Source organism: Grampus griseus (genome assembly GCF_964374135.1).
Source record: "Grampus griseus genome assembly, chromosome: 11".
Lineage (NCBI taxonomy): Eukaryota > Metazoa > Chordata > Mammalia > Artiodactyla > Delphinidae > Grampus > Grampus griseus.
The window spans coordinates 43735044-43762835 of NC_139005.1; the positions used below are offsets into that span (position 1 = coordinate 43735044).

Below are 27792 nucleotides of genomic sequence, written 5' to 3' on the forward strand. Positions count from 1 at the left end.
GGTCTGGGGCTGGGTTCTGGTGGTGGGTGGCCTCACTCAGCGAGTGCCCAGGACCCCAGGCAGAGAGCTGTGGACTCGTCCCCGACCCCTCCTTCACGCCTGGGACGCACCGGCGGCTCTGAAACGGCACGCACTCACACAGAAACTCAAAACACACACCCAGGGAACCCACAGCACCGCCCAGAGCGAAGTCCTGCCGCCCGCCGCCTGCGCTGCGCTCCGTGAACACGCACTCACATCCACCCGCGTGGGGCACACGCAGCCTCCCGCACCCGCTGCCAGCGTGCGTGCACTCGCCTTTGGGCGCTGCCGGTTGTGTGTGCCCCAGGCTGCCAAGCGTTCCTTTGGGAGGGGGAGGAGAGGCTGCAAGGAGTGAGAGACGAGCGCTTAGGCAGAGAAGGGAGGGGGGAAAGGGAGGGGAAGCCGGCCTGGGGAGGAGGAGAGAGGCGAGGAGGCGGCTCCGGCAGCGCACGGCGGCGGCGGCGGCGGCGGCGGCGCGGAGGGCTTGGACTGGGAGGCCAGAGCTCGGCTGGGCAGCGGGAGAGGAGGAGCCTCAGGAACTGCAGCTCTGCCAGCTTGGGCCGAGCCTAGAGACATCGGCCTGGCTGGTCCCCGCCAGCCGCAGGTGGGAAGGGGCTGGGATGGAGGGCGCGGGTCTCCCGGCTAGCGGCTGAGGCTGAGCCGCGGGGCTGTCTCCTCCCCCTCTGTTCCGTAGACAGAGGCTGAGCATGGAGCTGTCCCCCCGCAGCCCTCCCGAGATGCTGCAGTCGGATTGCCCGTCGGCCCTGGAGCTGAAGTCAGCCCCCAGCAAGAAGATGTGGATTAAGCTTCGGTCTCTGTGAGTCCCCGGGCAGGGGAGTTGGGGGAAGGGATCTTAGGGAGCCTGGAAAGGTGGGGGATAGCCGGAGCCGGGCCGGTGGATTCTCTCGGGCACACATGTTGGCAGGTGAGAGGAAATAAGCTGCCCTGACACGCGTGGCCAGACGACATGTGCAAGGCATAGGCATGTGCGGAGCAAGCCGGCCGGTTGGAGCGGGTTTAGGAGTTGCAGAGCTAACGATGTGCCTGCGGACCCCCCGGGTGACACATGCAGCGCAGAGAGGCGGCACAATATTTGCGGTGTGGCAGGGCCGCGGACGGGCAGCATTCGGGAGGTGCCAGGCTGACTCACACGTATCCATGTGCAGGGGTGTGCAGATGTGAGACACATCACATGTGTGTGCATGACTGTCCCAGGGTCACAGAGGTGTGTGTAGAGTGATTGCACACAGATGCAGCTCTACTGCCTGGGGATACTTGTGCTAACCTGTGGGCCATATGTATCTCGACTGGGATTGGTGGTTTCCGCCTCCTGCATCCAACGGGGGTGGGGGGTGGGGGGGAGGGAGGGGATGGGCCGGGGCGGGGCACCCCATACCTGAGCTGCTCACCTCTCTGCCTATTAATAATGGGGGACCCATCTGGGATCTAGAGAAGAGGTGGAACCCCTACCTGCGATCTGGAGGGGGGGGGGTGGAGCCCCTACCTGGGAGCCGGGGTGGTGGTGAAGAGAGATTTGTTGACAGGGGCAAGGTAACTGTCAAAGCCTTTTTGCTGCTGTAGGGTCTCCCAAGGATCTCCAAGCACATTTAGGCATCTTTTCTTATTGTTGCAGGAAGAGGGCATGTGGGGAGGAATAAATGGGAAAGGGGAGGACTCCGGTGTCCCATACTCCAGTTCCAGGGAAGGAAAGGAACTTTTCTTCCTGCTCATCAGAGAAGGAGAGGATTGAGTCAAAGACAAGCCATGCATCATGTTTAGCTCCCTGTCAGCGGCCATCGGGTAATCTCCGCAGTCTGTTGATTCTTAACCAGAGCTAGGGAAGTGCTCCTCTCCCTGCTAAGACTTTCCATGGCCCTAGGAAAGAGGCTGCAGATGTTTGGTGAGGAAATACAGGAAACACAGCCTCCAAACCCAGGTCCTCACCAGCATTCTCAATGGTGAGCACTGAAGCTTTTCATTTCTGGGCTCTGGCAGAGGGAGAGATGGGGGTAGAATATGGATAGATGTTTATGATTGTGTTTTTTAAAAAGCCTTCACCTGTGGTGATAAGATGACGCCTTTATATTGGGCCCGTGGGTCTGATTTACACACTAGCTGCTTAGAGAGGCCTTAGGGAGAATGGAGGCATAGTGGGCAACAAACGTGCCGTAGTGGAATCCAAATATGCTTCCCGGTCCCCTCCTTTGCTGTCTCTGACCAAATGCAATTTGCGGGCTCCATGAAGTGCAGCCTTGGAATGAGGTTCTGCGATGAAGAAATGGAAAACCGGATTGAACTGGTTTTTGTTGGGAGGAACACTGGGTGATTCTTGACAGAAAACACTGCTCTGTTAACAGGAACTAAGCTGGGAAGAAGGGTAGGTAGGGAAGTGGTCAAAAGGTAAAGAAGGGCCCACAGGGTCTATAAGTGGCAGAATTCAAGGTGTCCCAGGATGCTTCCCCACAGCACTAGTGGTTCATCATGTACTTCCCTCGCCTCCGTTCCAGGTAAGGGACGCTGCAAATGAGCAGGTTCTACCATTTCACTCTCTCCCACACCTTGCTAACCACAGGTCTTTTCTGGAAGCAAATTGCTATTTCTTCCTTTAGTGTGAGAAGTGGTCAATGGCAAGAGAAGAGGAGCCTCACAAGGAGGCACTGAAACCCAGGGAAAGAAGGGAGTGGAGGCAGCTGCCCCTACGGAGTGTGTTGGCTGAGATGTCCTTACAGGAGATCACTGTGGACAAGAATCACTAATCTTATTGATGAGACTGTTCCGGTTTTCACTCACTCCAGCAATCTGGTCCTTGAGAGTGCTAGCTACATGTAATAACGTACCCAGAAAAGTACCATCTCCTCAATGTTAATTACCAGGAATAGATTCCCAGTCTCACTTTTTCAAAGCAGAGGCAAGTCTTGATATCAAGTTAGATCCCAAGTTGATAGCTTACTAGATTTGGCCCTGTTTGAATATTGGGCAGGGGTGTGTGCTTTGCCAATCAGATGAAGGGAAATAAAAGGATTTAGGACTTTTGCTTGGTAGGAGAGGGAAACAACTCTCAGGGTCGAGTGGTTTCTGAAGAGGTGAGCAAAGAGGGCATTTCTTCCTTTAAATGGAAATAGAACCTCACCCTCACTCCCAGTCACCACTGTCCCCAAATAGGCCTGGGTGGGAAGGGGCTATTTAGTCTGGAAATAGGTAGATGGATGTGATTATCTCAGGACTAGATACTGAACAGAAATGAAGACAGATGGAGTATATAGATTCCCATGCTCAACATATCCTAGCTCCCCCCCCCCCCACGACCCTTTTAATTTCTAATCTGGGACATCAAGATTCTCTTTCGGGAACCTGGGCCTGGTGTTTTTTTCCTCTGGTTAAAAAAGCCCATAGGAATATAATTGTCCAGGGCAATTTCTTCTTGGGAAGGGCATCCATCCAGGAATTCTGCTTCCCGTACTAGCACTCTGCCAAAGCTAAATTCAGAATCTGGAGCATATTAGCTGGAGAGACTCTAAGTGTGGGATTTCACCTCTACCTAGCAGGAAGATTTTCCTACCTAAGCAGACTTATAGGCTGAGGCTTGAGAGGGGCTGAGACAGGCATTTCAGGGATGATGGGTTGGCCAGGTGAGTTTCAGCATCTCTAACCTTAAGATGGAGGACTGGACTTGCCTACCCACCCTTCTCTGAGACCAGAGGGCCTTGAGGAGTGTGGGGAAGGGCCAGTAGAAGTTGAAAGGGTTTTCGGTGTCTTTTGTGAAACAAGAAAAGCTATGAGCAGAGATTGGTTTGCCATCCTTAGCTCATTCATTCATTTAACAATTATTAATTGAGTGCCCCCTGTGGGGCAGGTGATGTGCTGGATGCTGGGCATATAGTGGTGGACAAAATGGACTCAGTCCCTGATTCTGCGGAGCTTGTAATATGGATCAACTCCAACAGATGGAGTGGAGAGTAGAGAAGGCCTCCTGCTCCTTGTTTTGCCACACCCATCCAAGTGGTAAAATTCAACCATTCTGGCATCTGCCTCACGTTTTCCTTTGGGGGGGTTACCTACACAGGAAAAGCACATATATGATTTCTCTCTCTCCCTCTCCCAGGATAGTACAACATCACTCTCTTCTCTCTGCTCCAGTTCCTCCTGGAATTTTACAGACAGAACTTCCCTCTTCCTTGGGATAGTATAGACACAATCCCTTTCTATTCTCCTTTCTCCACATGGTGTACACTCAGGCTCCCATGGTCTAGACCCAATGTCCTAAGCTGTGGTTCAAGGTCATTTCAGGGGACCTGGAGCAAAGACCCAGCTGGGGATTATTTTTGCCCATCTTTGTTTCATCAGAGTCAGTGTGGGACCCAGAACATAATAGGCACTCAAAAATTGCTCTTAAATAAAGGAACGAACAAATGAGTTAATGAATATACCTGTATATGTCACAGAGCCCAGTTCTGTCTCTGATTGTGTGTTGCGTGTGTTCCTGTGTGTAGTGGGTGAGGGGAGTAGGCATGGGGATGGAAGAAAGGGAGAGGTTGTTTTTGTTGTTGCTTTTAGAGGGTGATGTTCAAAAAGTGTGGTCCTCTCTTTTTTTTTTTTAATTTGTTTATTTTATTTATTTATTTTTGGCTGCATTGGGTCTTCGTTGCTGCGCGCGGGCCTTCTCTAGTTGCGGCGTGTGGGCTTCTCATTGCGGCGGCCTCTCTTGTTGCAGAGCACAGGCTGTAGGCATGTGGGCTTCAGCAGTTGTGGCATGCAGGCTCAGTAGTCGTGGCACACGGGCTTAGTTGCTCCGCGGCATGTGGGATCCTCCCGGACCAGGGCTGGAACCCGTGTCCCCTGCATTGGCAGGCGGACCCTCAACCACTCTGCCACCATGGGAGCCCTGGTCCTCTCTTTTGAGGACCTCAGACCAGAGTCTGGAACTGAAGGAGTTACAGAGAGGATACAGAAACAATCTGGATATATGAACGAGATGTATCAGGATGAAATTGTGAATGCCTGACGTGTATACATATGAATCTGGGTAAAGGTTGATGTGAGTGACAAGGACATTTGGTGGAGTGTGAGCTCCATGACGATGTCTGTTTTTATGTTTCTAAATGGCATGTGTGGTAATAAATATGTTGGGATAATAAACACGCGCTTACCTGAACACCTGAAATTGTCCTATGTATGAATGAGATGATGTACGTGAGTGTGTGTATAGGTAATGGGATAATATGTATGTGTGATCTGGTGTATGTAGCTGTGACACACCCACATTTTGGACAATTCTGGGGAGATCAAATGCACAGGAGGAAGCAGCCCAGGGACTGGACTGGGTGCCTCACTGATTTATCCCACCTTTTGTCTTCATTTTATATATGACCCATGGACTGATCTTCTGTGGCTCTGTTTTGAAAACTGTGCTGCTGTCCTTTCTCTGCATATGGCTGTGGAGCTGCCATGAAGACTGCAGGATAAACTGGCTCCCTGGACCTCTGGAGAAAAAGGAGCATCATTTCTCCCAGGCCTTGGCGGGAATGATTTTTAGTGTCTTCCTCCCTGGATTGGCCCTTCTTCCTTTATATTCAACCATGGCAAAGGGAATCTCTCCTCCCTGGGTTTTATATCCCCCTCTATTGTCTTGAATGAGGCAGCTATTGCCCCCACCAGCTTTGTCTTGAATGAGGCATCCCTCGATGGTAGAGGGTGGAAAACACCTGCAGTAAGGTGAAGGGGAGGTGCAGAGATACGGGAACTCAAATTTAGACCAAGGGGAGAACTTCACAAACCTCTGGTCAGAACAGGTGGCTGGAGGGGACCGGGGACCGGAGTGGTGGCGGTGGAAGAGCAGAGGGAATATTGGGAGACTTGAGCTCGAGTTCTTGTTTCCACTCTGCCGAGTATTAGCTGCATGACCTTGAAGTCATATAATCTCTGCGTCTCTGTTCTTTATTTGGTAGCGTCCATATGAATGTGGCTGTTAAATGATAAAGTCTGAAGTTCTTTCAGCATGGGAGCGCTTGCTGTGTGAAGAGGCAGCAGAATGGGAATAAATGGGTGGCCATTGGCTTGGATGGGGAGAAAATAAAGACTCAAGAGGCAGGAATATGAATGACTTAATAGGTTCGAGTCCTGGTGTCTGGGACCTGATTTGGAAGAGTCTTGCTGATGAGTGGTTGTCTGGAGGGGGTGAGGCAGGTGACTGAGGCAGGGGGTGAGGCAGGTGACTGAGCTTAGAGAATAGAAGGCTGGGTGGGATGGGAAGAGGGCTGTCCCACAAAGGGTGTGGGCCCCTGAGGTCAAAAGAAAAGAGAGAAACTTACTCCTGGTCATCTCTTTCTGATTGGTCAAACTAGAAGTGGATGGAGCAATTTTAAGTTTTGGTGGGTGTGGGCAGCCTAGGGACTGCGTTGGTGAGTTCCTGAGCATTGGAGGAATTCCCCTCTGGCATTTATCCTAAATCTGTAGGCCTGGGGGTGATATGACCAGGTATGACACACCCTATTCTAGAGAATCTCTAAAGTCCCTTAGAACCCAAAAGCACTCTGCTTGCCTGGGAGCCCCAGGAGGCCGGTTAAAAAGGCAGAGGAGATCCCACGTTTGAGGTTGCCACTTATCACTTTTGCCAGGAGGAGGGTGAAGTAGGTTGGGGATGATGCTATGGGACTGGAAGGCCAGGTGACAGACTCAGGAAGCTTGGCTGTCTCTAGACCCTTTCCACCCGCCCCCAGTCCAGGGAGCTCCTGAAGTCAATGCAGTGAGGGGTTGTGTCTCATCTTCTCCTCTTTATGTTTTTGGCTATTCCCGTCAGACTGGGATGGAGGAGCCGGGAACCTTGAAACAGATCTTTCCCTCTTTTCTGAGTCTTTACGGGGATCATCGAGGATTTGTTTGCAGCTTCTCTGCTCCCTCTGCTTTCCTCTTCTTTGATTCTTCCTGCAGCCTTTCCTCTGCCCCTTCCCTCCTTTGTTCCCATCTCTTTCTGGTTTCTCTTTCTCTGCTGGGCTCTGTTTTGCTCTCCTCTCTTGTCCCTCTTCCGCCCTCTCTTGGTCAGGAGCCAGGACTCCCCCACCCCCCATCCCCCACCGGCTCAGGTGTTGTTGCGGTGATTGCGGTGATGGTCCAGGGCAAGTTGGCTGCAGGCACCCTTTGGGGCCGCCTGACGAGTCCAGCCTCAACTCCTGTATTCTGCAAGGCCTTTCTTTTGCCATCTCAGTGACCTCATCCTCCCAGCTCCTCTGGGGAGGAAGCCAGGTAATTGCCTTTGGATCTCAGGGGGCTGATTTTCGCAGGTATGGAAGTTGAGTAGCTATTTTCCAACTCTCTTCAGGACAGCAGCAGAGAAAGGGGGACAGAACCAGGGCAGCAGGTGGGCTGCAGGTGAGACCACTGGGAGACCGGTCTCCCAGTTGTTATATAATGAGATTGTCCCCTAAGGGAGGAAGACTTAATGGTCTGCGAGAACTGGGGGAGAATCCTGGGAACAGTGAGTGGGGCAAAGATGGGACTTGAGGGGGAAGAAGGGCTACTGAGAAGGGAAAAGGAGAAAAGCGAGTTGTGATCCATTCATTGCAGGAAGGTCCCTAGTGCCAGTGTTCTCGCCCCTCTGTCTCCCATGCCCCCCGTCCTGCTGCTGCTCCCCTCCCCTCAGTTCCAGTGGCATCCTCTCCCTCTCTGGCAAGAAAACAGCAGGTTAGGATATGCTTCGGCATCCCAGACCTGGCAGAGGTCCACTGAGGGAGCTGGGATGGGGTTTTGGTGGAGAAGCAGGCTTGGGGGAGAAAGGGCATATCCAGGGAGAGGCCTGGGGGCTCAGGGCTGGGAGAAAAGCTAGAAAGGGGGTACTCAGGTGGTACTGTTGTTGATTCCGCAGCTGCAGTGGGTAGTCAGACTTGCAGATAATTACAGTGGCTGCAGCGGGATCAGCCTGCCAGCTGGTGTTGGCACCATTTAGGATGAGAAGGGAGCTTGGCTTCCAGGGGACTTAATGATTCTCTGGCAGGCAGGACCTGGGGACAAGAGAAGCTTCTTTCCTTCCTATTCCTTGGCTTCTCTGCTCCCCTGTTTATGATCTCTTGATCATCTAACTTGGCACCATCCGCCTAGTTCTCTCCTCTACGCCCACCTTGTTTGGAAACTTCTCGGGGCCTGGGTTGAGTGAGCACACGTGCCAACAGTATTATCGGGCTCCCTAAATTCCAACCGTCTCTCTACAAGCAGTAGCTTTAGAAATTCCCATCTGAAAGAAATATAATTAATCAAATTGCACCAGACTCACCCCAAAGACTTCTTTGTCCTGCCCATTCTCTTCCTTTCTGTTCTTCTTTGAAATGCCAAGAAAATGCTGTTGTTTTCATTGCAGCAAGATGGACTAAAGATAGATATGCAGGAGAACTTCCTGGAAATTTCATGGAGGTTAGAATGTAACCTTCCTACGGTAAAGAAGAAAGCCACCCTCCTCCTTTAAAGCATCAGGTTAGGGCTAAGTTGGGGGAAGCAGTGAACCAGTCAGAAAGATAAACTCCAACCAGGGACTCGAGACCCAGGCGTCCTACTTCCCTAGTGCCTCCAACCCAGGCAGTGACTCTGAGAACCATAATGTGTTACAGAGGGGGAGACTGATGCCCAGAAACAGTTGGTGAGGTGGGGGGCAGGGCTGAGACCAGACTCAAATCCTGCTGATTCACAATCTAGAGCTGCTCCCGTCACACTGGCAGTCAGTACCTTGCCAAGCTTCCAACTCACTCTCCCAACCCAGGCGCCCTTCAATGTCTGTCAGGTCCCCCGGAAGCAGGGAATCTGCTGGGAACATCTGTTGGGATGTGGTTTGGAGGCCCGGTGGGGAGATCCGTGCTCAGGAGGTTAATGAGCAGAATTAAATAGTGCAGGGATGGCGAAGAGGAGTGAGCGAGTGAGCCAGAGACGGAGTCCTCCTGGGTGGGATCCTGGGAGCCTCCTCTCAGGCTACCCTTCCCCTGACCTTCTTGCCCACCCCTCCTATTTCCTCCCTCTTTCAAGGGCTGAAGCCTGAGGGAGACGGGATTCATTTGTGTGCTGGGCAGGCAGCTGGGGTATCTGGGTTCTTATTAGTCTGGCCTGAGGCTCCAGCTGCTTAGATTACCCCTGCCTCAGCGGATCTGAGCTGTGCTGGGCTGTTGCTAGGAACACCTGTTAGAAAGGGCTTCTGGTCAGGAGGCGTAGGGGGGGAGTTGCCTTCAGACACACGTGGGGTGTGAGCCGACCACTCCCCCTCTTCTTCAGTGTTTCCCAGACCTTCTTCAGCAGCGCTTTTCAAGTGTCCTTTCTTTCCTTCCCTGCCCCCTTAATACCTCCTGCCCCTCTCCCTCATCTCCCTCCACCCTCCTGGCTCCTGTCCTTCCCCCACTACCCACCAGCTTTCCCCAAGCCCTGCTCAATTCTCCCTCGACCCTCCCTCCATCCAGCTCCTCTGTTCAGTACCTGGAGATCTCTCACCACCGCTGCCATGTCAACCTGAGGCTTGCCGCCTCCCGGGATGGCACCCCAGCTCTGTCACCAGGGGGGCTATTTTTATCTCTGGAGCCACCCCCGCCACTGTGCCCAGCCAGCTGCCAGAACTGGGGCTGCCTGTATAGCAGTGGGAAGCCAGGGGAGTGAGGGGAGCGGCAGTACTTGGGTAAGGTGGGGATCTGGTTGTTCCTAGTCTCTGGAGCTCCATGCTGTGCATGTCCCCAGCTTCCGCTTCTGCTGCTTCCCTGGTCCCTGGAATAAGGAGCCAGGGAGGAGACCCAGACATCTGGAATGGTGGTGGCGGGGAGACTGGGCTTTTCCACATCAGGGGCCCTGGGTACAAGGGTGGGCACGGGGAACTTTGTTCATGGAGGAGTTGTAATGAACCTTGCTGAACTAACTAAAATAAAAACTAAATAGTAATTTTTTGCATTTATGCATCACTTTATAGTTCCCAGGGTGCTCTCATATGATCTCATTTGATCCTTGTGAGAATTCTATGAAGCGTGTACTTACCCATTTTACAGACAAGGAAACTGGAGCCCAGGGTGTCTTGTCCAAGGTCACACATAGTGCTGAAGTCCAGGCAAAATCTCCTGATTTTAATTCATATCCTTTTTCTATTGGATTTAGATGATTTCTTTGATTTTTTTCAATTTCTGAGATTTTTGGAGCCTTTAGATCAGCCGGGTAATTCCTTCCCCAACACCCCTCCAGCCACTCCCCCTCACACCCCTCTTCTCTGACCACAGGCAGAGGCTCCTATGCTTTGCTCATCCCCTATTCCAGCTCCTGTTCTTCAGTGCAGGTGGGGAATGGTGGGGATGGACCAGGGAGGGAGGCATTATAGTTGGGCTCCTTGCTATTTTAAAACTACATTTAAGGGCTGAAGGAAACTTCATGCTGGGATCATCACATCTATGCCCTGCCTCCCATCCAGGGAACAGTCTCCTTAGCTCAGACAGAGGTAGAGTGTGGCATGTGTATATATGTGTGGGTGAGTGGATACGTGTGAAAAAAATTTTTTCCCAGGAAGGGATGGTGGTTGATCAATATCCTTTCTAATTAGGAACCGTTGATAATAGGCTGGGATGAGCAAGTACGGGGTGCACGCTGGGATGATGCAGCATGTATGCACGTGGGGTGATGTGGTAAGCCGTTATTTGTCCAACAATCTTTGGTTCTACTGGGTAAGAGAGCAGAGGGATGGACAAGACATCCTCTCTAGAGCTTTTCTAGTCTAAGAAATCTCTACCTTTCCGTAGGATGGTTGAGGTTAGTGCCTACTTGGCTCAGGGGGCTGGGCCTGGAGTCAGGTGAGGGAGGGGAGCTGGCTTGGGTTGGTGTTTGCTGGTGTACCACCTGCCCCCACTCCCACCCCATCTGTATCTCTCCAAGAGAGCTTGTCTACAGAGCAGGCTGAATAACTTGTCCCTCATCCTCTGGGTGGCAGTTCTAGGTCTCTGACTCTGGGTCTAGTTTTTTCTCTCTAAAAACACTATCTAGCGCACCGGCCGCGCTGCATGGCTACCAGGAGTTCACTAGAACACAACTTTGTAGACATTTAGCCTGCATTGCTGCTTCTTGCTGCTGCTGAAGCCCGCTTCCGCTGGTCCCAGTAATTTCCCAAACTTCATTTGTTTATAAGCCTTCAAGGCTATGGCACAGTGACAAGGTATTTTGATTTCTCCCTGCTTTTGGTGGGGAGGGGTGCGAGGCGGGGTGTGTGCGGGGGGGTGGAGCAAGACTTCCCGTCACAAAATCCTGGCTCTTGGCCCGTTTCCTTTCTTTTCTCTTTCTCCTGTCATCCTCATCCCCACGTTACCCCCAGCCCTAGGACGTAGATTAAAGAGACTGTAATCGAGCGGAACTCTCTTCACTCGCTGCGTTTGGCTTCACTCCGGCTCTCCTCCTTAGCCCCGCCTCGCCCCTCCGCTGACCAATCGCGGCCCCAATGCACTTGTATTGGTGACGTCACCCCACAGCCAATCCGGAGGCGGGCTGGAGCTGTATGCGCACTTCGCGCCGCAGAGGCCGGGTTCTTTTCTTCCTAACCTGAGCGAGAGCAGAGCCAGGAGGAGAAAGAGGGGTCTTGGTTCCCAGGCACTTTCTAGGCTATCCCATCACTTCCCTTCTCCCTCTGCGCTGGATTGAGCTCTCTCCAGTTAATTCACGGTTATTCCCCAGTCCCCGTTTTACAGATGAGGAAACTGGGGCTGGGAGTATTAAAGAAACTTGCCCAGCCTCTCGGTTTCGATGAGCAAGTCCTTCTGACTTTCAGTCACTACTTGGGCGGGGGCTTCCCTCCCTGTTGAGCGGATCTCTGGGTAAGGATCCCCGGATCCCTAGCTTTAGCGAGCCCCTCTCCTGCAGTTCCTAGTTCTCTTCCGGTCTTGCTTCCATACTTTCAGGTGGGTTAAAGCTCATTTTGAAGAATGGCCCCGGAAAAAGACCCTGGGAGGGCGCCGAATCTGCCTTAGCCTCGCTGAGGGGTCTTGCAGGGCCCTTTCCCTTCACTACAGACTTCCTCTCATGGACAAATTCCGGATGGTTCCCTGTCCCTGCACCCTTAAGCCTCCTGCTAACCCTTTCCTTCTCCCCAAAGAGGAGCCCCACCTCCTCAGAGCAAGGGGCTGGCCTGTACTATTTCTGTCCTCTCTGGGATTCTTCTGAGAACAGATTCTTGTTTTCAGTCTGATTCAGATGTGAAACTTTTCCTGCGGCCTCTCACCCACTTGCTGTGGGCTGGGTCTCTCCCTCATCACTCCTTCCTCCAGCCAGGCTCCTCCTGTTCTCCTCCTCCAAATTCTCTCTGGTCAGTCACTTTTGCTGAGACCTGGAGGAGGAAGTCAGGGGCCCAAGAGGGAGCCATTCCCCTCAGGGGCCCAGGGGGCCCGGGGGCAGCATTTTGATACTTTGAAGTAGGAAACTTTGATTCCCATGGCAAGCCCTGTTCCTGTGCCGAGGCGCCACCTCCAGGGCCCCATCCTCAGGTAGGCGCCAGGGATGAGGAAGGGGGAGGGGAGGAGGGGGACAGGCTGCTGTGGGTCTAGTTTGGTGGAGGGGAGGGATCAAGACCTGACAGCCCCATATGCTCTGTGTGTGTGTGTGTGTGTTAGCAGGGGCAGGTGACTTAGCAGTGTTTCCTCTCTTTCTCTCCTTCCTGACCCCCAGCATCATTTAGGACTTCATATTCCTCCAGTATCTCCTCATCTGGTTTTAAAACCTCCAGAGGGAAATAGGATTCTTCTCTCAATTCCCAGCCTCTTAGCTTGAGGCTGCCCTGTCCTAAGCCCTCTACTTACAGTGATCTTTCAGGGAGTGTGGGTGCTGGAAGTAGTGGCAGGGGCCTTCGGAAATTGTCAGATCATCCGATGGGGGCTGGAGAAGCTGCACTCTTCTGGGGCGTTGGGATTATTACTGCTCAGAGCCCCCTTTTCCAGCTGGCTGCCTAGAGCTGAGAGAGACTGGGGCCTCCAGCAGTCAGGACCTGAGGCTTTCCCGTCGTGGTATGAGGACTGAAGGTAAAGGAGAAAGAAGTGGTGATGGTGCACCAGGGCTAGGAGTGGAGTGGAAGGACTGTTGGGAAGCTTCCAGGCTTCGCCAGGCCAGGAAGTGTCGTGGGGAGACACGTGGGGAGAATTATGTAATTTCAGGAGGGATCCTTCCAGCTGCCGGAGTCCAGGTCCCTTCCTTGGCCTCCCCATTTGTCAAATTTATTCTTTAATCTTTCTTTTCCTCCCTCCCCGCCTCCTTCTGGTATCTGGATCGTGTTGGGTTCAGATTTCAACAGGAGCTATACAAGAGCTCCTGGACAACATCGAGAGGTGGAGATGGGAGGAACTTGGAGGGAGGGGTGCGTTGAAAGCCAGCCTACAACCGCACTCTGCTTCCCAAGCCCTGAGATCTCAATTGGGAGTGCAGATAGCCCCCGACCTGATTAATCTGCTCCCTTTCCCTTTTATTGTTTAATGAACATTTAGCGAGCATGTACTGTGTGCTCTGGGCGCAGCAGCCAGGATAGAAAAGTCACTGTCAGTGTCATCAAGACACCTCCAGTTTCCTGGGGGTCTGGTGGTGTCTGCAGACACCATCACCCCAGGAAGCCTGGACGACTGACCCTGAAGGAGCTGTGACGCAGTGGGGTCCAGCCTCGCTTTTGGTGTTTGGGACACAGTTAAGCTCCAGTAGAGTGAGTTGTAAGCTTGCCGACCTGAGTGAGATTGACAAGTTGTGTGACCTCGGACGCGTCTTATAACCTCCCCCATGAGGAGACTGTGAGGCTCAAGTCAGGTCTGTAATTATAAAGGAGAGATCACGGTCATTATCATCCTCTCATTTCCTCTGTTAGGGGGCTTCCTAATTACCAGCCTCCATCCAAACTAGGCTCACTCTTCTCCACCTGGACTTGGGATCAAGAAGGCAGGTAGGTGCTTGTTGGACTTGAAGGGAGTGAGGCGTGAGCTGGGCCAGCATGATGCTGGTCAGTTAATTCCAATTCAACTCATGTTTAAAGAGCCTCGTTTTATGTGCCAGGCCTTTCACATACATTCTTTCATTTACTCCTCTTATTAACAGGTGGTTTACTATTATCCTCACTATTTAACAGATGAAGGAATTGAAGCTTGAAAATAAAGGTTCTCAAACTTTAGTGTGAATGAGAATTATCTGGGATGTTTGTTAAAAATGCAGATCCCTGGACCCAAACTTCAGAAATTCTGGTTCAGTAGGTGTGCAGTGAGGCCCAGAATCTAAAATTTTCACAAGTATCCCAGGTGATTCAGGTGCAGTGGTCTACAGGCCACACTTTGATAGACACTGATGAAGAATTAGTGACTTGCCCGGGACTCAGAGCCAGGAAGTGAAAGGTCTGCATCCAGGAGTCCTGCCTCCCAGAGTTGTGCTGGGAGCTTGGGTTTCTGCATTGGAAATTGGGGCAGCACTGCCTTCCCTCCTCCCTCTCTCCCTCCCTCTAGGCCCATTTTGAAGACAAAAGGAGATAATGTAGGAGAAAGCCCTTTTTAAAATGTAGAGCGGGCAGCATTGTCAGAGATTATGCAAATACATGCAAATGAGCACCCATGGGCTTGGCTGTTCACTTGGGAGCTTGTGCTGGGATGTGGGTTTCCCTAGGTGGCTCAAGAAAGAACTTTGGTGGTGGGCATATTGACCCCTAGTGGGCAGAGTTTTCCGCTGTAAAAGGGGCTGATCGAAATGGAAGACTGGGGCTGGGATTGGGAAGAGATGGGACCAGAGGCCTTTTTTTCTTCCTGGGTTGTGTGTCCCCAGAGTTGAGGGTCCCTGGCCATGGGGACTGACCAGGAGAGGGAAGCTGTGTGCCCCAGTGGCAGAGTGTCTCTCTTTCCTCTGTGATCTCTGGTCAGTTCTCAGTTGCTCCTTTCCAGCCCATTGACTGGAAAGCCTTTTTTAAAAAAATTAATTAATTAATTTATGGCTGCATTGGGTCTTCATTGCTGCGCGCGGGCTTTCTCTAGTTGCGGCGAGTGGGGGGTGGGGTGCTACTCTTCGTTGCGGTGCGTGGGCTTCTCATTGCAGTGGCTTCTCTTGTTGCAGAGCACGGGCCCTAGGTGTGTAGGCTTCAGTAGTTGTGGCTCGTGGGCTCTAGAGTGCAGGCTCAGTAGTTGTGGCGCACGGGCGCGCACGGGCTTAGTTGCTCTGCGGCATGTGGGATCTTCCCGGACCGGGGCTCGAACCCGTGTCCCCTGCATCGGCAGGCGGATTCTTAACCACTGCACCACCAGGGAAGCCCCCTGGAAAGCATTTTATGTTGTCAGCCTCTATTCCTCCTCCCTAATGAAGCCTGAGCTGGGGCTGAGCTTTACTGAACCCGGACTCTTTCTTGTGGAACCACCTACTCTTTCCACGTGGAGATGGTGCAGCAGGAAGGCTGGAAGTGATATTTGAAGATAGCCCACCGAGGAGGCTGCAGTGCCACCCTCCAGCTTCCTTCCCCACCCATTTTTCCCCTTTCCCTTCTGCCCCATTTGTATTCAGACCTGTCTTTGGCCAGGACTGCTGGTCCCTGAGGTGAGAGTTGGCCAGTGACGCTTCCTGGGGCTGGCTATTCTGAACGCCCCTATTCCAAAGCTGCTGAGACCCCGGGATTCTAGAGCTGCTTCTGTTCAGGAATGCCATTGTTCTCCCTCCCCCCCACCCCCACCCCCACCCCGGCATCCCTGGTAATCGATGCTAATTTCAGCCTCCAGTCCCTGACTCATTCTCTTCTCCTCCCTGACTCATAGGGTGACCTTGGGATTCTGAAGCCCCTCTCAGTGGGGAACTGTGCTGGCCACCATTTCACACCATCTTGGTTTTAGGTGGGATGGGGTGGGGCAGGGCTGGGGGAAGGAGCCAGAGGGGAATGTTTCATCGCTTTCTTTAAAATCACCATCTAAAGTCAGAGAGCTCTGTTTGCTTTGTGACTGCCTGGGCTGGACTCAGGCAGTCACAAACCAGACTTTTAAGAAGCCTCCCTGTTAATCCCCCGGAATTCATGAGGGCAAAATATTGTTCCTTCAGGCAAAGCATCCCGTAAGTGAGACCTCCAACCCCACCCTCCCCACTTTGGCTCTGTGGGAAGCTGCCACGGGGCAGAGGTAGGGGATGGGTACAGTCCCCCTTGGCCAGAGGTTCTCTCTGGAGTGGCACTGGGGAGGCAGGGGTTAACCCTGCTTTGTCCTGGTTGATGGATTCTGGAATCATAATCGATTAGCTCTGCCGGGATGGAGTGAGGCCAGGCGAAAGACCAATTCAGATTGGTCTTTGTTCTGTGTCTTTGCCATCCCTGCCAGAGACAGCGGGGCTGTGGACATGTACCCCCTCCCCGCCAAGACCAAGAGACATAATGAAAGAATGCTGAGGGCTCCCAAAGCCCTCTCTTAGGGGGAAATAAGCAGTTTCAGCTCTTGGTTATTCAGACTATGAAACAGCTCATCCCCAAAACATCACCCCGGGAGCTTGTACCTGCCTAATTCTGCTGGGCCCTGGGCACTCTAAACAAGAGTTTTCAGGAAACACTGACTAAAAGGGGGGCGTTGAGAGGTCAGAGAGGGTGGGGACCATGGAAGAGCCTGAGATTTAACTTTGGGGGCTAGGTAAACTTAGTAAGGCAGTGGCAATGGCCTGTGATGAAAAACATTAGCTGCTGTTATATTTTAAATTCTTTTTTTAAAAATTAATTAATTTGTTCATTTATTTTTGGCTGCATTGGGTCTTTGTTGCTGCACGTGGGTTTTCTCTAGTTGCGGCGAGCGGGGGCTACTCTTCGTTGCGGTGCGTGGGCTTCTCAGTGTGGTGGCTTCTCGTTGCGGAGCGTGGGCTCTAGGTGCACGGGCTTCAGTAGTTGTGGCACGCGGGCTCAGTAGTTGTGGCGCATGGGCTTAGTTGCTCCACAGCATGTGGGATCTTCCCGGACCAGGGCTTTTTTTAAAAAAATAAATTTATTTATTTATTTATTTATTTTTGGCTATGTTGGGTCTTTGTTGTGGTGCGCGGGCTTCTCATTGTCGTGGCTTCTCTTGTTGGGAAGCACAGGCTCTAGACGCACAGGCTTCAGTAGTTGTGGCTTGCAGGCTCTAGAGCGCAGGCTCAGTAGTTGTGGCGCATGGGCTTAGCTACTCCGTGGCATGTGGGATCTTCCCAGACCAGGGATCGAACCTGTGCCCCCTGCATTGGCAGGCAGATTCTTAACCACTCTGCCACCAGGGAAGCCCAGCTGCTTTTATTCTATTAGAAAGATTAATGGGTTATGGAAGACTGAGGCTGTTTCTGTAAAATGCATCCTATTAGAGGTATCCTGTTCTCTTGACAAGGTCCAGCGCCTAAGCAGGTTATCTGTACCCGGGCCCCTACAGGCTGCGCTACATGGTGAAGCAGTTGGAGAATGGGGAGGTAAACATTGAGGAGCTGAAGCAAAACCTGGAGTACACAGCTTCCCTGCTGGAGGCCGTCTACATAAATGAGACGCGGTGAGAGTGGTGATATGGGGCTGCGGGGAGAAACTCACACACAGAGGAGAAAGATACCAGACAGACACAGTGATTCAGGGAGGGCCGGGGAGTCAGACAGGAGCCTGACCCGGCCAGAGCAGGGAGGAGGGGTGGGAGGGCAGATAGATCTATAGGTAGAAATATCGGCAGAGGTACAGGCATAGCGTCGCAGAGACAGAGACAAACACAGACATCAAGAAGAGAACACTGTTCCAGAGCTGGAAGGGACCTTAAAGCTCATCTAGTCCTAACCTTCTTCCCAGTGCGGAGGCCTTCCAGACCTGCGCGCCCTGGATGGGAGCCACTGGTCACACATGGCTGTGGGGCTTGAAACATGGCAAGTGTGAATTGAGATGTATGTGTATGTAAAATACATGCTGGATTTCAAAAGATTTTGAAAGAATGTCAACTATCTCATTAATATTTTTATATTGATTCCACATTGGAATGATAGTACTTTGCGTGTATTAGGTTAAAGAAACATTATCATTAAAATGGATTTCACCTGTTTTTTTAACCTTTGAATGTGGCTACTAGACAATTGAAAGTAACTTATACGTGGCTTGCATTTTATTTCTGGAGGACACTGCTGCTGGCCTGTAGCATCCTCGATGGGTGGTATCCATTCCACTGTCTGCTTGAATACTTCCAAAGTTGGGGTGCTCACTACCTCGCATAGTGACCTGTTTCATTATTGGAGACATCAGATAGAGAAACAGAAGTAAAAAGACTTAGCGAAAGAAAGGAAAGGGAGGGTCAGAGAAGGGAGAGAGCTGCTGTGAGAGTTTCCAAGGTGTGGCTGGGCCCGGGCCTCTAGGCTGTGGAAGCACCTGCCGTCTTTCCTCTGTGACTCCCCTCCTGGGGCTTCAGGCAAATCTTGGACACGGAGGATGAGCTGCAGGAGCTGCGGTCTGACGCGGTGCCTTCGGAGGTGCGGGACTGGCTGGCCTCCACCTTCACCCAGCAGGCCCGGGCCAAAGGCCGCCGAGCAGAGGAGAAGCCCAAGTTCCGGAGCATCGTGCACGCGGTGCAGGCTGGGATCTTCGTGGAACGGTGAGGCTCCCCCACGCCCTGCCAGCTTCTACCCCTGGCTGTGTCCCTCGTTCCCAGCCACCCTCGTCTTCCAGGACCCCACTGTACCACCAGCCCCACATGCCCACGGCCTATCCGCACAGCCCCGCCTGATCCGACCCCGTTCCCAGACCTCACACCTGGGCTCCTTTTCGTTCTTTTCCCTCAGGATGTTCCGGAGAACGTACACCTCTGTGGGCCCCACCTATTCCACTGTGGTCCTCAACTGTCTCAAGGTGATCCCGGGGGTTTCAGGCAAGAGGAGAAGCTTGGAGGGGGGTGGAACAGTCCTTGGGACTTTCAGACGCTTTACGGGATGAATTTTGCCTTCCCTTTTAACTGTTGTTTCCATATTCCTCAAAACAACTTTTCCCCACTCAAGAGGCATACTCCTGACTTCTTGTCACTCCCCTACTGAATGATATCTGGGAAGAAAGAGGCCTATTTACCACTTCTTTGTTTTCCTGCTTCCCAAGCCTCTGTAATCATTGGGAAGTCCTGCTTGAAGTCTACCTGCAGCCCTCGCTGCTGCAGGAGATGTCCCCCTTGGGAGTCTCCCTGCCTAGTTCCTTGTTTCTCCACAGAACCTGGATCTCTGGTGCTTTGATGTCTTCTCCTTGAACCGGGCATCTGATGACCACGCACTGAGGACCATTGTTTTTCAGTTGCTGACTCGGCACAACCTCATCAGCCGCTTTAAGGTTGGGCAGCATCCTATCCCTGCCTCTGGGTAGGATTCTCTACTCCCACCACCCTGTTCTCAAAGAGTCCCAACAAGCAGCAGACTCCACAGGCTCCCTGGCTCAGTCTCACTGTCAGGGAAGTCGCCCCCTGCACATCCCAGTCTAGCCTTTCCTACGCTTGCTGCAGTCCCAGCCTCTGGCTTCATGTATTGCTTTCTAGGGGAAGATTCTAGCCCTGAAACTGGCCAGCCTAGGATTCTGCACTCTCGCCCTTTGCTCTGTCCCCTAACTTGTCCTCTCCAGGCTGGCTGCAAGTTCAGCTCCCTGTTTCAGCCCTCCTGCCCCTGTCCATGGACGCTGGAGGCTTAGAGGTCAGAAGCTCTCAGCTGGTGCCCTGCAGGACTAGTGTCTCTCCACTTGTTTCGGGGGGGCCTCTCCCTCCCCTCCCCCTCCAGCTCTAGTCTCTGTCCAAGGAATTTTAGGGAGAGGGTCAGCTCTTGGCAAGGCTACGTAGGGCTGTAGGAGGGGAGGGAGGGTGTGAACTCGATTTGCTCTTCAGCTTGGCTGGCCAGGAAGTGTACAGGATTAACGTCCTCTTCAGATCCTGTGCCAGGAGGGAGGGTCTTTTGAGAACAGGGACTGGTTAAAGATCACTTGCACGTGGAAAAACCACACTTGGAAGTGGAGGGTGAGGGGGGCTGAGGAGTCGCCATGGGGATATTTGGTGAGCACTTGGGTGAGGCGTTAGGGTGGAGGAGAACATGTGTGTTCTGAGGGGTTTGGCGGGGGGTCAAAGGAGTCCAGCTGGAGGGCCCCTCCCAGAGGGCTCTGGGAGGTAACCGGCCACCTGTGCCTCCACTTCACTGTGACAGACTATTGGTGTGTGAGAGCCTTTCCTCGACCTTTGACTCCTCCCTTTACAACTCCCAAGGGGTTTCCAGAACGTCCCTGAGATGCTCAGCTGAGATTTTCTTCAGTGCCTCCCGAGCCCTGTTCTGCAGTTGCGTTTTCTTCTTCTTTCCAATCCTGCCCTCTCCAGGACGGAGAACAGCAGGCTGTTATTTTTCCTAAGACTTTTCCCAGCTCGTGTTTCTCCAGACTGGTTCTCAGGCTTACTCCAGACACCAAGTTCTCCCACAGGTGCTTCCTCACCCGGAAGGACTGGTTCCGGGGAACTCCGAGAGTAACTGCATCACGTTGGGTTTGGCCTCGCCCCAGCCCACCTTGCTCCAAGGCAGTTAGAGAGAGAGGAGCCTTCTGTAGTAGAGACCCCCTTGGAGCTGCCCTTTTCAAGCTCCACATTCCCCTCCTGGGTACCCAGCCCCTCCCATGCTCCTCCCCTTCCCTTCCCTTCCTCCAGGGACACCATGGCAACGCAAAAGCAAGGGCGGTTGTCGTGGAAACAGTCCTTTAAAATTCCCTGAATTTGGGGCACAGCCCTCCAGGGGTTGGGGCGGGGGATGTTAGGGTCCGACTGACTAGTGGCACATCCTCTGTTGTCTCGTCACTACTGCGCATCTCTACAGAAACTTCCTCAAGTCCTGAACCCCGCTCTCCTTGCAGCCTCAGAGATCTAGGGACAGGTACAGACACCAGCCCCGCCCTCTGGGAACCTTGGGCCTTTGAAGGAAGCAAACGTACCCCAGGGCACATGCAGAGACCGAGACAGGATTGAGACAGGATTGAATAGCCCGCGCGCAGCCCGACAGACCTCTGGTTCCTGGTGCTTGGGTGTGTGTGTGTGGTGGTCGAAGGGTGGGGAAAGGCTTCTCAGAGGAGGAGGTGATCCACCTCTGGCTAGAGGGGCCTCTCCGGGTCATCTTATTCTTTCGTTTGCTTCTGAGCCCCTCTCCATGGTATTGGCTTGGGGATGGGGTAAAGTGGTTGGAAGGTAGGAGGGAAACTTGACTTCCTCTTCTTAAAAATCTCCAGGGAAATAATAATAATTCTAGCTACTCTCTAGAGAACACTTACTAAGTGCCTCGTGCCTATCTCATTAAATTCAAGGTAGGTGGTATTATCTTCATTCTGCAGTTAAGCATCTGAGGCACAGGAAGGCACGTGACTTGCACAAGGTCACACAGCCAGCAGGTGGTAGAGCCAGGATGTGAACCCAGGTTCACCCGACTGCAGAGCCAGCACTCTCCTATGCCCTGTTGCCTTCCAAAGAATGGGCCTTGCTGACCTCCGTCTTCGGCCGCCTGCCATTCCCGCACATCCGCCACAAATCTCGATTTCCTCCGTCGTATTGCAGATTCCCACTGTGTTTTTGATGACTTTCCTGGATGCCTTGGAGACAGGTTATGGGAAGTACAAGAACCCTTACCATAACCAGATCCATGCAGCTGACGTTACACAGACGGTCCATTGCTTCTTGCTCCGCACAGGGATGGTGGTAGGTGCCCTGGAAATCAGTCTTCTGTGACTCAGGGTCTTACGGCTGCAGAACCGGGAAGTCTAGACTTTACTCCCATTTCCTCTTTTCTCTCTTTGGTTCCTCTCCTTTGGCATCCCAGAGTCTTTACAGATTCAGATTGGGCTTACTCACTCTAGAGTATTCCTGGGTGGACCGTAACTTCATGGGCAGCGCTGGGGATGTGTGCCGGGATGTGATGGGAATGTTGCTGGTTGGGATGGAGGAAGGTCTTTGGCCATTCCGGGAGCTGAGAAACGTGGCTGCATTAGCCCAAGAGCTGGCCTCGAAGAATGGAAGGGCTGGGCTGAGCAGTCCTGCCTGTGTGTGGAGGTCTTTGGGCAGCGGCCGGCAGGGGGTCCGCCCCCTCTCATCATCTGTCTCTTTCTCCCAGCACTGCCTGTCGGAGATCGAGGTCCTGGCCATCATCTTTGCTGCAGCCATCCACGACTATGAGCACACTGGCACTACCAACAGCTTCCACATCCAGACCAAGTGAGGGGTGGGGACGTGGCAGGGGCAGGAGGGGCCGAGTGGAGGTGCAGAGGGCCGGACACGGTGACTTGGGCTTTGCAGGTCAGAATGCGCCATCCTGTACAATGATCGCTCAGTGCTGGAGAATCACCACATCAGCTCTGTTTTCCGAATAATGCAGGACGACGAGATGAACATTTTCATCAACCTCACCAAGGATGAGTTTGTGTGAGCAGAAGCCAGGAGTGGGCATCCCTAGGGACCCCCTCACCCCAACCCTCTTTCCCCACTTCCCGGAACTCCTGCCTAGCAGTGCTGATCAATACTTGGGTTCTGTCCTTTCAGAGAGCTGCGGGCCCTGGTCATCGAGATGGTGTTGGCCACAGACATGTCCTGCCATTTCCAGCAATTGAAGTCCATGAAGACGGCCTTGCAGCAGCTGGAAAGGTGAGATATGGTGGGGTGTGGCTGGGCATAGGCCAGAGTGAGGTGTGTGTGAATTGGGGGGGGCATCCGCATGGGTAAAGGGTGTGACAAGTCTTTACCCGGATATAGAAACTCTCCTGGCTCCAGGAATCTGAGTATATCTCGTGTATGTGATGTGTACAGCCCAGGCAGCCCGTCTACTGGAGAGCGCTTGGGCTGGGGGTCTGAGATGGGCGTTCTCAGGGCAGCTTCAGGTCAGGCTTACTCCAACTCTTTGGACTCATTTCTGTATCTGTGAAATGTGAAAATGTAATGCCTCCTTCCACAATAGCTTGCCACCAGTTCCTACTCTCGTAGGGCTACTGGGAGAGTCATGTGAGGTTAAAAAAAAAAAGCACAGAAGAAATGCCATAATTACATCTAATGTTGCTTAAAAGTGGGTGGGAGTATATAAATGTAAGGGAGAACAGACTGTGTTTGCGTGTTCTGAAGGTGTGTGTTAAAAATTGTATGGTGTTGGACTTCCCTGGTGGCGCAGTGGTTGAGAGTCCGCCTGCCGATGCAGGGGACACGGGTTCGTGCCCCGGTCCAGGAAGATCCCACATGCCGCGGAGTGGCTGGGCCCGTGAGCCATGGCCGCTGAGCCTGCACGTCCGGAGCCTGTGCTCCGCAACGGGAGAGGCTGCAGCAGTGAGAGGCCCGCGTACCACAAAAAAAAATAAAAATTGTATGGTGTCTGGGTGTGAGAGAGTGTGCAGTGTCAGAGCGTGTCATTGTTGGGAAATAATAATAATTATTATTATTATAGATTACATCTACCGAGCACTTATTAGGTGCCAGACACTCTTCTAAATACTTATATGCTGTATGTCATTTAATTCTCAGAACAACTCTATGTGGCAGATTCTGTTATTATTTCCACTTAGGATTGAGGAGAATGAAATACGTAAATTTTAAGTAACTCGCTCTTTGTCACAGCTAGTGTGTGATAGGTATGTGGGGATTCGATCCCAGACCCTTTGATTCTGAGAGCCTGGGCTGCTTCCTATACATATGTAAATGTGTGTGTGTGTGTGTGTGTGTGTGTGTGTGTGTGTGTGTGTGGGTGGGTGGGTGTGTCTAGCCTCACAGGGTGTTTGAAGTTTGATCTGAGAGAGGGCTTGTGATGGGAAGTTAGGAATGGTCCAGGCTTCCTTCCCCTAAAAGATCAGTCTCCCTCCCCTTGCCATCTGCCCCAACAGGATTGATAAGCCCAAGGCCCTGTCTCTACTGCTCCATGCTGCTGACATCAGCCACCCAACCAAGCAGTGGTCGGTTCACAGCCGCTGGACCAAGGCCCTCATGGAGGAATTCTTCCGCCAGGTATGAGGCCTCTTTGCCTGCCCCCGCCCCCGCCCATGGGGCCTTCTCTCCCCTTTGTTCTCCAAGTTCCCTGTTCCTACTCCAGTCCTCATTCAGTGGCCTGCAGCTGCCAACCTGATCTCAAACCCATGGGATATAATGTCATCTCCGAAAAGCTTAACAGTAATCGCTGGCAGTGGCATTTGCATGCCACTCATTTCCAGGTCAAAGGCACAGAGATCCCTCTTCTCCCCCGGCAGCCCCTTCTACCCCCAGCTGCACCTTGATCTGGTAGACTGAGGTGCTTCTCCGCCCTGTCTGCTCCCCTAGGGTGACAAAGAGGCAGAGCTGGGCCTGCCCTTTTCTCCGCTCTGTGACCGCACTTCCACTCTCGTGGCACAGTCCCAGATTGGTGAGTGTCCCTTCCCGCAGGGAGGAGAGAGTTGCGAAGGCTAAAGGATGCTGGCTGGGCCGGGTCAGGACCTCTCCAAGTCCACCTCCTTCAAAGCCATTCTTCCCGTAGCAGCAAGCCCGCCGTGCTAGAGCATGGGGTCCTGGGGTGGAGTTCTCTGGGGTCGTAAAGACATCATCGCAAAGGCTGCCCCCACTGGGAACTTTTCAGCCCCAGGTGACCCTGTTTTACGTGCAGCCGGGGGCACAGCTGTGCCGGCCATATCCTCTGCCCGGGCCCCCAGGTCAGATGGCTCCATTGTGTTACCCCTGCACTGCAGGTTTCATTGACTTCATCGTGGAACCCACGTTCTCTGTGCTGACTGATGTGGCCGAGAAGAGTGTCCAGCCCATGGGGGAGGAAGACTCCAAGTCTAAAACCCAGCCCAGGTGAGGGTGGCCGCAGCAGCCGGGGGCCCACAGAGAGCACTGACTCCCAGGGAGGAGGTACAGGCGGGCGTGGAGAAGCAGGCGACTCCAAAAGTGGGAGCCCCTCTACTGCGAGTCACACACAGGGGCGGAAGGATGGGGGGCAGGCAGTGTGGTCTGCACCTCTGTTCCCTCCACCGTATTTATATCTCTCCCATTAGCTCTGTCTTTATTGCCTTTCTGCTAATCTGCTTTTATTTTCCTTCTAGGAGGAGGGAAGGTGTGGAGAGGGATGGGGACTGCGGGTACCTAGCAGAGGGAAAGAGGACAAGGATGAGGGTGCCTGAGCCTACTGGTCTTCTACCCCCTCCACTCCGAGGGCTGTGAAGATGGCTCTGGGGTGGGCAGGGCCTGACCTCGCAATGTTGGGGTCCGGCTTTTAGCTTCCAGTGGCGCCAGCCTTCTCTGGATGTGGAAGTGGGAGACCCCAACCCCGACGTGGTCAGCTTCCGCTCTACCTGGATCAAATACATTCAGGAGAACAAGCAGAAATGGAAGGAACGGGCGGCAAGCGGTGGGTCCATTGGGAGGATGAGGCCTTGCGGGGAGGGTGGCTGCTGCAGCAGTAGCGGGTCCCTTTTCCTTAAGCCCGTAAGCCCTTCCTCAAGCAACCCTTTGTCTGACTCCTTCCCTGAGTTGGGAAAGGGAACTGACTAGGCTGCAGTAAGATCACAGGAACGACTGACTGGCCGACTGGCCTGGGCCGTTCTAGAATGCGGACCTGAGAGAGGATAGGGACAGCCACAGGCCACGACCTGAGGGACCCCATGCACACTGCGGCCCGTCAGTGGTCCCCTGTGGATGTGGTAACCTGGTGGCCCCGGCTGGGACATCTCTTCCTTAACGTGGGAGTTGAGGGCTGTGCCTTTTAGCAAGGTTGGAGAGGCTCTCCCCAGGTAGGCGTGGGTTGGATGTAGCTCAGCTGGAAGGAAGGGGGATGTGTGAGAATCCCTTACTTGTCTCCACATATTCCTTGGGTTTGGGGGAAACATACTGCTTGGTCTGGTCCCAGCTTCCTTCCTGCCCCTTTGCAGGCGTCACCAACCAGATGTCCATTGACGAGCTGTCCCCCTGTGAGGAAGAGGCGCCAGCCTCCCCTGCCGAAGATGAACACAACCAGAACGGGAATCTGGACTAGCCTGGGGCTGGCCCAGGTGAGCCTGTCGCGGCAGACAGGGAGGGGCTTAAGGTTCTGCAGGGAGTTGGGCCAGCGGGGTGTGCCACAGCCCTCTTTGAAGGGTCATCTCTGGGGTTCAGTGGATGCAAGGTGGTCCTTCCCTCTTTCCCAGCAGGGATATGGAGGAAGTGAGCACACAGACTCGAGCGGGGCCTGAGTGGAGAGCAGAGTCCTCCCACCTGCAGGAAGAGAGGAGTGGGCTGAGCAGCTCCTTTGTGAGGGCCTGGGGAGAGGCGGCAGTCAGGGCCCAAGGCTCCGGGAGGTCAGCTGGGCATGACTTTCAATCCAGCCCCGCTCGCGCCCTGGCTGAGCTCCTTCTGCAGGGCCTTTTTTGCTCAACTGTAAGCGGGACTGAGTGGGGATCCGGTGGGACCCAAGGAAGGTAAGTCAGGCTGGAGATGAAGGAGGAGGTCAGAGCACCGAGGTGTCTCCTCTTCCCCCAGGTCCTCACCGAGTCCAGTGTTCGATGTCGTCAGCACCACCCATCGGGACTGGCTCCCCCATCTGCTCCAAGGGAGCGTGGACATCAAGGAACAGACACCCCACCCGAAGGACAGCTGCCAGAGATTGCGGGATTGGGGAAAGGGCCTGTCCCCACCCGACACCCATTGGGGCGCACTTTAATCTCCCGGCGGCAAGACTGGGGAACTTCAGGCTCCCAGTGGTCACTGTGTCCATCCCCCCCCCGCCTCTGGACTCTCCCTATGGCCAGATGGTCGGCTGGAGGGGAGCTTCCTGGAGGCTTCCCAGGGCCTGCGGGGGAGGGTTGGAGATGCCAGCCCCCTGGGTCCTCCCGCATCCTTCTTGACTCCAAGTTTCTAAGCAATACATTTTGGGGGTTTCCTCAGCCCCCACCCCAGACCTTAGCTGGCAGGTCTGGGTCCCCCTTTTCCTCCCCTGGGAAGGGCTGGAATAGGATAGGAAGCTGGGGGTTTTCAGAGCCCTATGTGAGGGTAGGGGAGTGGGCTCCTTCAGGGCATGGTACCTTTCTAGGGCCTGGGAATGGGGGGCATCCTCTTTACCCCAGACCTGCACTGCTTCAGTCCCATCCCCAGCCCAGACCCTGCAATCTTCCCTCTCTCCCATTCTGCAATGGTGACTGGGGGAAGAGGAGCCATTGCCACCAGGGGCTGAGAGGAGGCCTTTCCTGGGGTGGCCAAGGACTCGGGACTGGTCTAGGCCCCTGGGGCTTGTCATCTGCCCTGGCTGAGTCCTGAACCCTTTGCCTCCTTCCTCTCCCCTGGGGCTGGGAGGCTCCCATCCGACCAATGTCTGTACAGTGCTTTGAAGTCTCCCCAGCAAAGCACCTTCAGGATACATCCTACGGGCACAGGAGGGGAGAGCTGGGTTGGGGTCAAGGGCGCATGGGGAGGGTGAGGTGTAACCCAATAATCCTGTGTTGCTGACAGAGAGGGTCCGTCCCCCTCCTAGCCCCGGCCCAAGAGGCCCCTCCCCAGGACAAGTGGGGAGTGGCGGGTGGAAGGCAGACGGGCAGGGGCTCAGGACTGCTGCTCTCATGTCCTCTGGAGAGAGCCCAGCCAGGCCCCTGCCCCTTCCTCTCCTCAGGCTCCTCTCACCCGGCTTTGTCCCAGGAAGGGCCCAAGTCCAGGTGACTGCCCTCCTCCTTTCTTGTACCAACCATGCATTTGTACAGTGGGCCCTGTTCCTGTGAAGTCATATCCATGGTCTCTTAGACCTGCCACCTGCCACTTGTCCCTCCTACCCCACCCTGAGTGGGGCAGAGACGCATGAGACTCAACCCCACCCTTGGTCTCCCAGAATCCTGCTATAGCCAGAGATCAATAAAGAAGGGAGACCTGGCCT

At 53.7% G+C, this 27792-nt stretch overlaps 1 protein-coding gene and 1 long non-coding RNA gene across 3 annotated transcripts; one reads left to right on the top strand and one right to left on the bottom strand.

Moving 5' to 3' along the window:
* The first annotated feature begins 556 nt into the window (after nt 1-556).
* On the top strand, nt 557-27789 carry PDE1B (phosphodiesterase 1B). 2 transcript variants are annotated; one of them, XM_082666110.1, is made up of 16 exons: nt 557-625; nt 716-838; nt 17370-17483; nt 18375-18557; nt 18745-18811; nt 19160-19276; nt 21513-21653; nt 22066-22166; nt 22248-22373; nt 22491-22592; nt 23813-23933; nt 24243-24324; nt 24644-24752; nt 25175-25305; nt 25826-25945; nt 26412-27789. In XM_082666110.1, the coding sequence occupies exons 2-15, from the start codon at nt 729-731 to the stop codon at nt 25927-25929; spliced, it is 1608 nt and encodes a 535-aa protein (XP_082522236.1). In that variant the 5' UTR covers nt 557-625; nt 716-728; the 3' UTR covers nt 25930-25945; nt 26412-27789. The 2 variants fall into 2 exon arrangements, with proteins under 2 accessions (XP_082522236.1, XP_082522237.1); XM_082666111.1 differs by lacking the exons at nt 557-625; nt 716-838 and adding an exon at nt 12344-12488.
* On the bottom strand, nt 4536-9520 carry LOC309829838. Its single transcript, XR_014297436.1, has 3 exons — nt 9466-9520; nt 8285-8404; nt 4536-4857 (listed from the first exon to the last, which is right to left on the bottom strand). It is a non-coding gene; the product is annotated as an uncharacterized lncRNA (long non-coding RNA).
* Nucleotides 27790-27792: the final 3 nt, after the last annotated feature.

Bases quoted from the DNA above. Each gene is read 5' to 3' on its own strand.
- PDE1B (XM_082666110.1), top strand. From the start codon at position 729: ATGGAGCTGTCCCCCCGCAGCCCTCCCGAGATGCTGCAGTCGGATTGC. The intron at 18,558-18,744 runs GTGAGGCTCCCC...CTTTTCCCTCAG, and splicing joins GCTGGGATCTTCGTGGAACG to GATGTTCCGGAGAACGTACA. The intron at 23,934-24,242 runs GTATGAGGCCTC...CTGCTCCCCTAG, and splicing joins TGGAGGAATTCTTCCGCCAG to GGTGACAAAGAGGCAGAGCT.